Source organism: Mirounga leonina, unplaced genomic scaffold (assembly GCF_011800145.1).
Source record: "Mirounga leonina isolate KUSES-001 unplaced genomic scaffold, KU_Mleo_1.0 Mir_418, whole genome shotgun sequence".
Taxonomy (NCBI): Eukaryota; Metazoa; Chordata; class Mammalia; order Carnivora; family Phocidae; genus Mirounga; species Mirounga leonina.
This window is the reverse complement of record NW_023270739.1, coordinates 6,889,008-6,904,055: the sequence shown is the minus strand read 5'-3', so window position 1 is coordinate 6,904,055 and position 15,048 is coordinate 6,889,008. Positions and strand designations below refer to the sequence as shown.

The 15,048-nt window shown below is 49.6% G+C and overlaps 1 protein-coding gene across 2 annotated transcripts in view; it reads right to left on the bottom strand.

Moving 5' to 3' along the window:
• Positions 1-14,623, bottom strand: part of PLA2G6 (phospholipase A2 group VI) — a 49,607-nt gene extending 34,984 nt beyond the window's left edge. For both annotated transcript variants that reach the window (XM_034987529.1, XM_034987530.1), the window contains exon 1: positions 14,293-14,623. In XM_034987529.1, coding sequence (XP_034843420.1) covers positions 14,293-14,591 — 299 coding nt within the window. In that variant the 5' untranslated portion in view covers positions 14,592-14,623. The remainder of the gene's footprint in view (positions 1-14,292) is intronic.
• Positions 14,624-15,048: the final 425 nt, after the last annotated feature.

The window sequence follows — 15,048 nt, the reverse complement described above, 5'->3', positions numbered from 1 at the left end:
ATTTAGCATCAATAAAATATTAATGACCCTGACAAAGCACTTTTGGTGCAACAGTGGGAACCGGAGCCTGATGGGAGAGGGCCTGAGAAGGAATGGGATGTAAGAAATTGGAGAAGCAAGGGGCGCCTGGGTGGCTCAGTTGGTTAAGCGACTGCCTTCAGCTCAGGTCATGATCCTGGGGTCCTGGGATCGAGCCCCGCATCAGGCTCCCTGCTCAGCCGGAAGCCTGCTTCTCCCTCTCCCACTCCCCCTACTTGTGTTCCCCCTCACGCTGTCTCTCTCTCTCTCTGTCAATTAAATAAATAAATAAAATCTTAAAAAAAAAAAAATTGGAGAAGCAAGTATAGACGATATTTGTTAGGGGGTTCGCCACAGAGGGGAGCAAACTGAGGCAGCTAATGGGGAAAGTGAAATCAGGCATTTGAATGCTGCTGAGACCAACCCAAAAGAAAAGAGGATCTCTCGGAGGACTCCCAGTTCCACAATGATGGCCCAGGTAATGTGAACCAGACTGCCCCCTAGGGACAACCAGAAATGCTGGACAAAATGTAAAAGGCATCCGCTTGAGGCGCTGGACAGGGAAGCAGACAGGGATGAAGTGTCAGGTGGGAAGGGGTTATGGAAACCCAGGAAGTGAGCCTGGTGGCCTGCTCAAGAATCAGAGGGGATAGCCTGCTGGCACTTGAGAGGCTGGAGGGATACATCATAGATCATCAGCAACCTCATGGGCTTGGGGGACAGGGACTGGAGGCCAGGGGAGGGCCCTGATGAACCCTCTTACTGTGGGTGGAGGTCCTGAAGGACTAAGGCATAAGATGAGCCACAGTAGACAGACCCTCCCAGAGACTGCAGCTCAGCTCCAAATAATTTCAGTTCCAGAAAATGGATTGAAATTATCCTTACTAATGATAATGTTCCCAGGTACCTGGGAGAAGCAAACATAAAAGAAACATTAAGCCAGGCTTCAAACTGTTTCTACAAGCATCGTTGCAAATCCAAGGGCCAGCACAGAATCAAAACTCACCAAGCACAGGAGATACTACATGATGTGAAAGAAAACCAACAGAAATAATGTATGATGGAAACAGATCTGTAAGTAAGGGGCTGCAAATACCGAAGTCATCTGACACAGACTTTAAAATAACTGCGATAGGGGCACCTGGGTGGCTCAGTCAGTAGAGCATGCAACTCTTGATCTCAGGGTTGTGAGTTCGACCCCAGGTTGGGCATAGAGTTTACTTAAAAAAATAAAATAAATGTGATAATATTTAAGAGGATGAAAAGGAAGATTTAGAATTGGGGCAAAGAACTTGAATCCATTTTAAAAATGCGAATTACAGCTTATTAAAAAATACAACTGCTGAAATGAAGAACCCAGTGACCAGGTATAAAAGCAGACTGGACAATGCTGAAGAGAAAACTAGTGAACGGGAAGATAGGCCAGAAAAGAGGAAACAGAATAGAGCCTGGGGAGCCAAAGGATGGAAAATGCAGGAAAGTTGACAACAGACATAGAATATATAACAAAAAGATCTACCATACATATAAATGGAGCTACCAAAGCAGGATAGAAAGAGAACTGGAGAGAAACCATATTTGAAGAGTTAATGTCTGTGAACTTTTCAAAATTGATGAAAAAAAAATGTCATAGTGATTGAAAATATCTATGAGCCTTCCTGCACACACACACACACACACACAAATAGAAATCCACACTTAGGGACCTTGTGGGTTTTAAAACATGGCCCCCAAATTCTTTGACACTGCTCCCATTGAGACATGATGTCTCTTATCATTATCCCATGATGTCTCTTTACCCTTTCATCTGGCTCTGCAACTGCTTTACCAACAGAATAGGGCAGAGGTGATGCTGCCCTAGTTTCTGGACGAAGGCTTTAAGAGACTGGAAGCTTCCACCTCTTTTCTCTTGAGATCTGGCTATCACGCCATGGGGAAACTGACACAACCCACAGGGACGACCCTTGGTCCTGGACCCTTAGCCCTGGACAAACTCGCAGCCAACAGCCTGCAGCAACTTGTCGGTTGTGAGTGAATCATCTTAGAAGTGGATCCTGCAGTCCAGCCACCCCGGCTCATGCCATGTAGAGCAGAATAGAGCTTTTCCCACTGAGCTCTGCTCAAATTGCAGATTTGTGGGCCAAGTGATTGATCGTTGTTTTAAGCTGCAGAGTTTTGGGGTAGTTTGTTACGTAGCAGTAACTGAGGATGACACATATCGGTCAACATACTGAAACACAGCAAAAACTGACACATGTACCATATTACAAAGGCTATAAACAAAATGTGAAGAAAAATACTAAAAATAGCATAGGAGAAAGTTATCTTCAAAGACTGACAGCCAGCTACTCAGCAGTGGAAAACAGAGATAACGGAATGACATTCTTAAAGAGCTAAAAGAAAATAAACGCCAATGAGAATTCTGTACCCAGCATGCTTCCCTTTAAGTATGAAGTTGAAAGCAAAACATTTCACTAGTCAGGGGCGCCTCGCTGGCTCAGTCGGTGGTGTGTGTGACTCTTGATCTTGGAGTCGTGAATTCGAGCCCCACGCTGGATGTAGAGATTACTTAAAATAAATAAGTAAAATGTTTTTTAAAAAATTTCACTAGTCACACAAAGAGAAAGAGAGAAAAGGCTTTGTCATTAGTAGACCTACACGACAGCGGATATAAAAGGATTTTCTTTGGGTAGAAGGAACTTGATCCCATATGGATGGTCTGAGACACAGGAAAAAAATAAAATACCATGAAAATGGCAAGTATGTGGGTGAATCTAAATAAGAATTGGTGGCATAATGTCTTGTTGGGTTTAAAATAAAAATAGAATTAAAATATATATATGTACATACATACATAGCATAGAAGCCTGGAAATAAATGGGGTTAAAAAGTTCTAAGACTCATTTACTGTTCTGGAAGACACTAACGTACCAATTATACTTCAGTAAGGCCAAGGATGTGTGTTACAATCTCTTGGGTTCTATCAAGAACTGGGAAGGGTTTCAGTTTTTGCTCTACTTGCAAACTAACAAGTTAGCCTGACACAGTTTCACGGGTGCTGGCAGAAGAAACAAGATTCCTGGATCAAAGACAAAGGACAGTTTATTGCTCACAGCAACAGCAGTGGTCAGCTTGAGCATTTGTGCCAGTCCCCTGGGATCCAGTTCCCACAGGGTGACATGAAGAGGGCCAGGTGACACCTGCCCTTGTTGTGCTAGGACAGAGAGAAGCCCGGAGTGTAGGGAACTTGAATCTTCTACCATCGTTAAAAAGCAAATCTGCCGAAGCTTTGCTCTGGAGGATGATATGATTCTTATTACACAACAGAGTAAGCAAACCTCCCCCTCTGCTCTAGGGAAAGACCTGATCTCTATCTTCTAAGGCTGCTGGCTATACAAACATCCTTGTAAAGATAGCCTGGAACAAAGGAAGTCAGTGTCTCTGCTTGCAAGATATACAGACCCACGAGAAACCCGTGGAGAACTATCCCCCAACAGCTGTCACTGAAAGAGAATGACAGAATGCATAACTTCCAAACTGACAGGGAGGGAACACATGGGATAATAAGAAAACACTTGATCATGAATTGCAAAACCATTATGGTACGTGAAAAAAAAAAAAAGTCATACAACTGCATGCTGTATGATTAGAAGGCAAAACCATAGTGATAAAAAGCAGACAGTGTTTGCCAGGGGCTATGGTGGGTGCAGGGGACTTACTGCACAGGAGCAGGGAAGGAATTTTGGAGACCACAGAACTGTTCTGTATCTTGACTGTGGTGATGGCACGTGGGTGTGTACCTTTACTGAAACTCATCAAATGCTACATGTCAAATTGGTAAATGTCATTTTTTTGTAAGTTGCATCTCAGTAAAGCTACCTAAGACTAAACAAAAATAAGGGTGCCTGGCTGACTCAGTCAGTTAAGTGTCTGCCTTCAGCTCAGGTCATGATCCCAGGGTCCTGGCATAGAGTCCTGCATCGGGTTCCTTGCTCAGCAGGGAGTCTGCTTCTCCCTCTATCCCTCCCCCTGCTCATGATCTCTCTCTCTCTCTCTCTCTCGGATAAATAAATAAAATCTTTTAAAAACAAAACAAAAATAGGGGTGCCTGGGTGGCTCAGTCGTTAAGCGTCTGCCTTCGGCTCAGGTCATGATCCCAGGGTCCTGGGATCAAGCCCCACATCGGGCTCCTGGCTCAGCCAGGAAGCCTGCTTCTCCCTCTCCCGCTCCCCCTGCTTGTGTTCCCTCTCTTGCTGTGTCTCTCTCTGTCAAATAAATAAATTCTTTAAAACATAAAAATAAAAAATAAAACTCAATGCATAAGAAGACAAAAAGAAAGGAATAAAGAAAATAAAATAGGGGTGCCTAGGTGGCTCAGTCGTTAAGCGTCTGCCTTCGGCTCAGGTCATGATCCCAGGGTGCTGGGATCGAGCCCCGCATCGGGCTCCCTGCTCAGCGGGAAGCCTGCTTCTCCCTCTCCCTCTCCCCTGCTTGTGTTCTCTCTCTTGCTGTATCTCTCTCTGTCAAATAAATAAACAAAATCTTTAAAAAGAAAAGAAAATAGGTGGAACAACAACAAAAAGAAAATAGCAAGATGACAGATTTAGACTCAAACATATCAGCATTATATTAAGTAGAAATAAACTAAATGTTCCAAATAAATATAAGGAATAAGAGACAAGGATAATAGGAGAGAAAGAAAAGACAACTCCATACTCTTAACAAGATTAAAAATATAAGGAAATTATATATAAATATATAATATAGATATTATAGATATATAATACATATTATATTATATTTATATATATTTACATATAAATATATATACTGCATTTTTATATATAAATATATAAATAAAATATAATACTAACCAAAAAAAAAAAAAACTGGTGAAGCTATATGGATATGAGACAAAGTAGGGTTTAAGGTAAAAAGTATTACAGAAACAAAGAGAGACAATTCATAATGATAACAGTTTCAACCCACTAGGAAAATATGGCAATTATAAATTAATATGCACTTCATAAGAAAGCTCCAAAATATAGTCAAACTTGACAGATTTTTTTAAAACTAGACATTTTTAAGAACAATTAAATCATCCATAATTCCAACAACAAAAAAAACTAAACAAACCCGCCATCACATTGCAATATTTTAATAACTCTTACTACTCATAAACAATCAAACAAACAAACAAAAAAATCCCTTTTGGCTCTAGAATCATTAGTAAACCTGACCTGGCAGGCATATATGAAACACTATTCCCACCAGCTACAGAATACATGTTCTTTTCCAGCCACACAAACAAGTTAGAAATACTGGATGTAAGCTGGGCCACAATGTAGATCTGAACAAATTTCAAAGACCTAAAATACTGAGACGGTGTTCTCTGACCACGATGAAACTAAGCAAGAGATCAATAACAAAAAGAGAATGAAAAGTTTTCCATACGTTTGAAAATTAAGCAAGATACATATAAACTATCAATGGTTCAAGCAAGAAGTCGCAGGGAAATTTGGGAAATGTCTCGACTCAGTGGTAATGTGAATATTCTGTATCAAATTCGCGGAGGAACCTCCACCTCTAGATAGGACAGAGAAGCTTATATCAAACTAGGCTTCCTGCTGAAAATGAACAGAAAGGCAGGATCAAATGCCGATGAGTACCTGAAGGCGCTGGAGGAAACCTCAGGGAGGCGAAGATACAGGCCAAGACTGTAGAGAAGAGGGAAGCACGCTGAGGTAAGCCCCACATTTCCACTCAGGGCACTCGGGGATCTGTGGTGCAGGATATGAAGGACAGAAAGGCTGGGAGGCAGCCAGGTGCTACCGCAACCCCACTAGGCTGGGTAGAGAGAAGCCAGCATCCAGAGTTGCCAAGAACACCAGAACTTGAAGGAATCACAGGGAAGTAAGCCCAAAGTTCTGCATGCGATCTTCCTTCATAAGCTAGGCAGAGCAAGATGCCAAGAAACCAAATGGAAAACAGCAGCAGAGAGGACCCAGAGCTGAGTGGAAACTGTGCGGTTTTGCAGTCCTTGCAAAACAGAGATTCAAGTTCAAGGCCCGCCAGGTGGAAGGACACTGGTAAACCAAGGCCTTCTACTGAGGTTTGAGAACTTCTACCCCGAGAGTAGACATGATGACCAAGGAGTCAATTCTAGGTAGATAATCAATCTAGTGACAAAAGGCAAAAATAGTAAAACTTCTGGAAGATACTATAGAAAAATATTCTCAACCCCTCCGGAATTAGATTTTTTAAGTGTTCAAGGGCAATGGAGCAGGGACTTCACTAAAGGGGATTGCCAAACGGTTCGTCAACTTATCCAAAGGTGCTCAAACTCGTATGTCATCAAACCAAAGCATATGAAAGCCACAATAAGACACCACTACATACCCAACAGAATGATAACTTTTTTTTTTAACTGGCAACACTTAATAACGGGAATCTCCTTCACTGCCAGGAGGAAACCAGAGGGCATTATCCGCTGAAGTTGACGATGTGTACGGTCTCAGCTCACCAATTCCACTCCCCGGTAGACGCCGGACAGAAAGGCATGCATACACGCACCAAGAAAACCAGAAGCAGCCCCAAATCCCCATCGGTGGATGAGTAAATGAAGCTGTGGTGTAGTTAACACTGTGGAATTGTCCTGCATGGAAGAAGTCGGATCCAGTTCCATGCAAACACATATATAGAAATCTCACAGATAAAATGCTGAGCAAACAAGCCAGGCACAGAAGCAACTACCATACAAACCCTGAACCCTCAGGGTTACCTTTTGGGGGCAAGGGAGCAAAAGGGCGGCTTCCGGGGTGCGGCAACGTTCTACCTTTTGACGTGGGTGCTGGTTAAAGGTATTTGTGATACGTCATTGAGCTGTGGGCACTTTTCCCTGTGAGGCGTATTTCCCTATTTTTAACTAGTTTAGAGAGAGAACAGGAGGAGGGAATTGGGGACAGCTGAATAGAGACATGCCTGGGGAGGAAAGTGGAGTCAAGAATGCATTTTTTTTTTTTTTTAAAGAGAGAAAACAGCACATTTGTATAGCAGTAGAAAATACCTAGTCAAGAGGGGGAAGTCGCAGAGGAGAAAGGAAGGAATTGCTGAACTGATGTCCTGCAGTAGATGAGGGGATGTTGACCCTGATGGGGACTGGCCTCTACAATGACAACAGGGAAGGTGCAGTATGTGGGTGCAGGTGCGGGCAGCCGGGGTGCGGGCACTCACCAGCTGTAGGTAAGCACGAAGGGGAGGGCAGGAGGGGAGGGACAGGGTGAGGCCAGGGCTGCCAAAGGGCAGGGCTCATTTGAAGTGGGAGCAAGCAGCATGGAGGGGAGCCCCGCCAGCCATGGTGGAGCCATGGTGGTGTTGGGGTTTTGACAAGCAAAGATGACAAAGAGAGAAGTAAGAAAGCAGAGAGGGTCTGCAAGGGTGTAATCATCATGACAGGCCACGAGTTTCTGCAGGGCAAGAACTGAAGTCCATGAAAGGGACGGGGACTATGGCAGGGGGATGGCTGGGTCCATGTCTGCAGGGGGCAGGGAACTTGGCATTCAGAGGACAAAGGAGAAGGAGCTGGAAAGACAGGAGGCAGAGGGTGGAAAGTGGGGCACTCGACACTTGCATTTGTGGAACAGCTCTTGTTACTGGTGATGACAAGGTCCAGGGAATAGCTGTGTGGGCTGGGAGAGGTCTGGCCCCAAGAGCCATGGGTGTGAGGAGGGGCACCCTGTGAGTTTCAGTCACCGAGTCAAGACAGGTAGTGATGGAGAGAGGAAGCTCCAGGCCAGGGGCGCACCGCCCCGAGGGTGTGGGGGAAACCCCAGGACAGGCTGACATGAATTTCAAGGCTAGGGAGCAAGGGGCTGTCCCACCTCCAGGCCCAGTGCAGGAAAGACCAGGAGAGAAATCTCTCGAGGCCCTCAGGGGAGAGCCAGGTTTTGGTTAGAGCCATGGGTGAAAGAAATATTCACAGAAAATGTTGAGGACCTGGAGGACTCATAAGACTGTCTTTTCCCTCTCTTCTAGAACCCAAGACCCCAGACAAAAATCCACCTAGCAGTAGCACTGGGAAGCCTTTGCCTTGGCTGGGAATGGCCTGTGAATGAGCCTTAGGGGGTCTGTGAACTTCAGGAAATTGCATGCAAATGTGTGTCTGCGTAGGGGGGGGGGGGGGGGGGTAGAGGTCCCTTGGCCTCGAAAAATGGCCAAGAACCATTAGACTAGAGTGGTATCTAACTCTCCAGTTTCAGAGCTAAGCACCAGCCCTCCCGCACAGGTCCTCTGAAGGGCTCCTCCTCCATCCCTGTCCCTCTGTGCCTTTGCCAGAGCCATGCGCCTCTCCCTGCCCAGCCCTCTCTCCAGGTGAAATCTGCCTCCCCCTTATAGGTCCATCTTTCACCCAACTCCCCCCAGAAGCCTTTTCCAACCCCTCCTATCAAACACACGTCTACCCCCAGTGGACATGGGGTCTCTTACCCACTCACCAAATACTCAGCGTGCACCTGCTGAGTGCCTAGCACTACGATGGGCATTAGGAGAAATGACTCAGACCCAGATGCTGTCCCTCAGGAGCTCTGCGGTCTAGTGGGGAGACAGAAGTGCAGACGCAGGCTGATCTAAGGCAAGAGGGGCTGACAGAAGTAAGGACCGTGCTGAGGGAGAAGAGAACGGGCAAGGACGGGCTCCCAGAGCAGGCAGCAGGGAACGGTGAGGACAAAGAACAAAGTCTAAAAAGGTGAGGTCTGTTTAGGGAACCCAAGAGCTTTATTTGGTTTGCATTCTAACATTTATCCCCCTGCACGCTGCATACGGACCTATGTTTTCCAGCTACTGCCTGAGCTCCTGGAGGACGGAGCTGCGGTATTCACCTCTGCCGGGAGGGGACGGGCTGCGGGCTGGATAAATCAGGAAGGAGCAAGCACGGAGTATGTGGCCGGGTCACAGGCCCCTCAGCTTGTCTGAGGGGCCGACTGGTAGTTCCATTTCTGAGGGCCTCAAATATCAGTCCCCTTTCAAGAAGCAAAGATCACATGTCGTACACGCTTTGATCATTCTTTTTTTTTTTAAGATTTTATTTATTTATTTATTTGAGAGAGAGAGAGGAACATGAGCAGAGGGGAGGGGCAGAGGGAAAGGAAGAAGCAGTCTCCCTGCTGAGCTGGAACTTGATCCCAGGACTCTGGGACCATGACCTGAGCTGAATCAGCCGCCCAACAGACTGAGCCACCCAGGTGTCCCTGCTCTGATCGTTCTTTCTAGGATTCCTGGGAAGTGCAGCCCTGTTTCTGCTGAGATACCAGTGAAGAGCTGGCAGGTTTCATCAAATATCACATGTCACCAGCAAATGTCAGCAGTAAATGATTAATTCGTAGCAGGAACTTAAGTACAGGTGTTATCATAATGTCCACACAACGCCACCAGTGACCACCCCGGGGCTCACAGAGAGGAGCCAGGGGCTCTGGGCCATATGTCAGGCCGAGGGGGGGGGGGGGGGGGGGGGGGGGGGCCCTGGGGTTGAGCCCGGGTGAGCTGAGTCCTGCCCAGCGCCACACAGCAAAGTGGCCCTAGTGGAAGAGAAGGAAGAGGTGGGTTCTGGAGCCAGAATGCTGGGCCTGAGCCCCAGCTCCATGGCTGACCAGCGAGGTGAGGTGGGCAAGTTACTGAAATTCTTTGAGGGGTGTCTCCTCCTTTGTAGGATGGGGTCAGTAATACCCCCACTTCCGGGGGCTGTTTGTGAGCCTCACATGCAGTAGGATGCTGTTATTGCTGATGTCGCCCTTGTTGGTACTGACAGCGTCAGATCTCTCCTCCCAGTACAGATACTGGAGGTAAGGGGTCACAGGCCCTTAGGTAATAAAAGGTGAGGATTCAGAAGATCCTGATGCCTTCCCCCATCCTGAAGCAATACAGCTGCATGCAGCCCAGGGACATGTCAACCTGGGGCCTGAGGCTGGAAGCAACACTTCAACATCTCCCTTGAACCGCAGTTCTGGACCCTGGCGCAGTGCAGAGCCCTCCAGGCAAGTAAAGCAGGAGGAGACCTTTAAAAGACAGAACCTCAGGGGCGCCGGGGTGGCTCAGTCGGTTGGGCGGCTGATTCAGTTCAGGTCATGATCTCAGGGTCCTGGGATCGAGCCCCGTGTGGCATAGGGCTCCCCGCTCAGCAGGGAGTCTGCTCAAGGATTCTCCCTCTCCCTCTGCCCCTACCCCCCCACTATTTCTCTAATAAATAAATAAATCTTAAAAAAAAGGGGGGGGGGTTGGGCGCCTGGGTGGCTCAGTTGGTTAAGCGACTGCCTTCGGCTCAGGTCATAATCCTGGAGTTCCGGGATCGAGTCCCGCATCAGGCTCCCTGCTCGGCGAGGAGCCTGCTTCTCCCTCTGCCCTCTTCCCTCTCGTGCTCTCTGTCTCTCATTCTCTCTCTCTCAAATAAATAAATAAAATCTTAAAAAAAAAAAGGGGGGGGGCGGCGCCTGGGTGGCTCAGTCAGTTAAGTGTCTGCCTTGGGCTCAGGTCATGATCCTGGGGTCCTGGGATCGAGTCCCACATCAGCTCCCTGCTCAGTGGGGCATCTGCTTCTCCTTCTCCCTCTCTCCCAGCTCATGCTCGCTCATTCGCTCACTCTCACTCTAATAAATAAAATCTTTAAGAAAAGGGTGGGGGGCACCTGGGTGGCTCAGTCAGTGAAGTGTCTGCCTTTGGCTGGGGTCATGATCCCAGGGTCCTGGAATTGAGCCCCACATCAGGCTCCCTGCTTAGCGGGGAGCCTGCTTCTCCCTCTCCCTCTGCCCGCCACTTCCCCTGCTTGTACTTTCTCTATCAAATAAGTAAATAAAACCTTAAAAAAAAAACAAACACAGAACCACAGTGGCCTGAGGAAGAAGTCTAGTAAACCATACCTTCCTTCTAGAAACTGCAAAGGGCTGGGAGCAGTGGGGAGACCCCAGGATTGCTGCCCTTAGGAGAAGCCCAGGGCCCTGGCCCTTACTCCGAGGTCACACCCCAGGCCTTGGCATTGCCATTTCTGCAGCTCTTCATAACTTCCCCTCCTGCTTCCCAGCCCACCCCCTCGACTGCCCTGAATCCAACAGTCCCCAGTCCCAACAGAGGACGCGGCGCACAGTGGCCCTCCACAAATACTGCTGAAGCTTCAAGAATATCACATGCATCGCACAAACCTACGTGTGCCAGGCTCCTTGCTGGGTGCTGGGGGTTATACTGGGGCAAACAAGACAGACACAGCCACTACCCTTGTGGGGTTCGTGGCCTACCAGGAAGACGGTCTACCAAGCGCGGGGATGGAGTGCTATGGGACACGCAGCATGAGCACCTACTCTAGCCAGAAGGGCGAGCAGAAGTAAGGCAGGCAAAGAAGGGGGGAATGTTCTAGGCTGATGACGTAAGAGTCTAGGCGAAGGCCAGGAGCACAGGGGGCAACAGCTGAGACCAGAGGGAGAAGCAAGGCCTGATCACACTGGCCCTTTCAAGCCAAGCTAAGCAGCTGATATGTTAAGGAAAAAGGGACTTCTTGAGAGTGAAGCAGGGGAGTGAGTGATCGGATTTGTCTTCTGGAAAGATCACTCTGACAGCAGCTTGGAAGAGGATGGGAGGAGAGCAACCAGACCACAGGCAGAGCAACAGGCTGGGAGGCAGAGTGAAGCTGGAGTCTGTGTATACAACGACCACAGCCTGGAAAGAGAGCCAGCAGCAAAATGGAGAATAACAGAAGCCTGGATTCGGGACTGGCACGTGGCTGCAATGCAGGCTACACTTCCCAGTCTTCCTTGCAACTAGTTGTGGCCATGTGACCAAGTCCTGGCCAATGGGATTCAGGTGGAAGGCATGTGTGCCACTTCTGAGAAGCCCCTGGAAAGGAGGAGAGTGCCCTTGTTCACCCTGCTCTTCTACCTTTCTGCTGACTGGAAAGGTGGCTGTGATGGCTGGATCTGGCATGGCCATCTGGGACCATGTGGTAGCCTAGAGAATGAAGGCCACACTTGGTGGAGCAACAAGACAGCAAGAGCCTGGGCCCCTGGGGACTGGGGGCCCCTGGGGACCACTATCTGCTGTGGTTGTCATTCAAGCCAAAGTTAAACATAATTGATGGAGAAGCAGCAGCAGACTCAAGATATGCTTGGCAGGGGAGCATGACAGAACTCAGTAATGACCCGGATCTGGGGGGGCGGGGAGAGACCAAGGGATCAAGGATCACTCCTGGGCTTCTGGGCTGCACAACCACGTACAGGGATGGTGATGCCATCTACTGAAATGGAAATGCTTGGGCAGGAGCAGGTTAGAAGAAGAGACAAGAGTCCAGAGCCAAGTGAGGGATGTCAGGAATTCCGAGAGGGGATATATGCTTGGCTTGAAACCCCACCCAATGCTCCCTATTCTGTCCAAACACATGGAAACATGCAGTGGCACAGAAAAGAGAAATGGCTTAGGAGCCAGAAGACACAGATTCTGTTTCTTCGCTGCTTCCTGTGCAACCTTGAATGACTCACTTATCTTCCTGAGCCTCAGTTTTCTTATCTGTAAAATGGGATACTGCCTTCCTTGTTTACCTCAACGGGTCACTGAGGATGTGCTAATATACCATATGTGAAAGTACTATAAAGTGCCCCCCATTAAGGGTAATAAATAAACATGTAGTTAATAAACTGCTGGCAAAGAGTTTAACTCCCTGGGATGGAAGTCTGCCCACAGTGGGGCTCGAGCTTTCTGGGACAGATCTGGAGTCCTGTCAAGGGACATTTACAGCTGACAGGACTTGGTGATGGTGGGGGGGGGTGGAGCCCCCAGGGCAGCACCTGGAAAGTAAGGCTGAGTGGTCCTCCGAAGACTGGACCCACCGCCCTGCTCGGCTGTGCATTCCATCAGCGGCCCTCAGCTGCGGGCCTGTGGAGGGGTTCCGGAGCCGCAGGTGGAAGCCTGCCCTGTCCTGACCCAGGCCAGCGGGATGGCCATCAGTTCAAACATCTGCGCCCAGAGTGTGGGACTAGCTCTGCCACGTTAAAACTGGTGTCCAGACTGGCTGCTGAGCTGTGTTCTTTGCCCAACCGCCTGCTGTGGGGGCCTCTGCCTCAGTTTCCCTGTGGAACCAGACCTGAATTCTCCCAATTGGCCAGCCTCCTCTGCTCTCCTCCTGTTGCCTGGACCCTGACTCCCAGCTTGCCACTTTCTGAGACTCCTGTTGCCGTGCCTCCTCAATCAGAATGAGTCCGGAGGTTCCCCCTGGCCTCAATGCTTGCCAAAGCTCTGCACACACCAGGGATCCGGCCTGGGGCCATCAGCCTATGGGCGCCCCCTCACCTCCCACCCATGCCTCTGCATGTCTAGAACGACCTTATCCACTCTCCTCTGCCAGACACATTCCTACTCATTCTAGGCTCAGAGGAGCTCACCAGGAAGGGATCACCTCCTTGTGTCCCCACTGTCCACTTCTACCCACAGCTCTCCTCACACGGTTGGTACAATGCCTGCCTGGCATGTGGCCTCCACCCAAGACTGCACATACGGGCGCGGAGCATGTCTTGTCATTTCACAGTGCCAGCTAGGCCTGGCCCAGGGCCTGGGACTCCCGAGCCACTGCAGATGCCCAGTGCCCAGTGAAGGGAAGGATGGCGGGATGGCCAGATGGATGAACGAACGGAAAGAGGCCCATCAGCACTAGCCCAACTCAGGGCCAGTCTGCCAAGCTCCTCTGGACCCTGCATTTTGGATGCCTGGCCACTCCTCTCCCCTTATGCCAACCAGCCCTGCAGCTGGCTCAGCTCCTTCAGCCCTGTCCTGGCTTCCTACCCTTTCCTTGTAGCTCCCATGGGAGACCCCACATGCCCTGAAAAGTGACCGCTGTCCACCCCTTGTACTCTCCTGAACAACCACCCCTTATACTCTCCTGAACAAACCGTGATCGTCCCCTACAAGGCAGTCATGCCTTTAAAGACCCAGGGCTACAGGTGAACCCTGGACTTTACCTGATTTGACCCTTCTCAGCTTTCCTGTCCTTCCTCCTTCCCTCCAACTGCATGGGTGCCAGCCTGGAGGCAGGGAAAAGCCCCGCCTTCTAACCTCACACCCCCGCTGAAGGGACCCTGATGGGCCAGAAGGTATAGGAGGGCCCTAGGAGATCCCTCTCCCTACCCTCTCCCACCCTTCTCCAGAGCCCTCAGATGTTAGGCCCAAAGAAGCTGCTTTTTGGCCAAGGGACCACCAGTCTGAGGAGTCAAAGGAGAGAAGTATGTGTGGCAGTTGACCATCACCCACCGGAATCCACTCTGTGAGTTCCTGGGGTTGACCAGGATGCAGTCCCAGGTGCGATTGGGAATGTTCTGGAACAGAATCAGCTGCCCTTCCTCCCGAACCCGGCCATTCGAGGTGTAGTCTGCCACAGCCACCTCCTTCACCCGGAATGGGTTTGAGAACAAGTTGCTGACGCCACTGAGGGTATTGACCAGGCGGCCGAAAAACTGCATCTTCTGCGGGGCAGGTGGGGAGGCCCCGCCGCCTGCCCCCTCAGTCTGGAAGAAAACGGGGTCTCTGGTCAGCTGGGCTCGGTTTCCCATGCCCACCTCACCAGTACAGCAATTTCCCGCATAGGCTCCCAGATGGCACCCCACCAGAGCTGGTCCTCTGATTCCGGGCCAGGAGGGACCTGGAAAGGGGGGGAGAGAAAGAGAGAGGCACTGAGTCGGGGGTAAGAAGGCCTGATAGTCACAGAGCGGCCACCATGCCCAGGGGACCAGAACCATCCCGCTTCCTGGCCAGTTTCCCCACCAGAGCCTCAGCTTCCTCATCTGCAGTGTGGACCCTATTGCTCAAGGAGACGGGAGACAGGAATGCGTGTCACAGATGATCCTGTCCTGTCCAAAGGGAGGGGTTCTCACTACGTGAAGTCCAGCGCTCAGAAAGCTTGGCGTGAGTCATTTCAATTCTACGACTAAAACCAGGGTCCTGTCTTGACCAGATACAGCCGGGGGACCGGGATCGGCCCACACTCCACCGGGTGCAGGGGAACCGTGG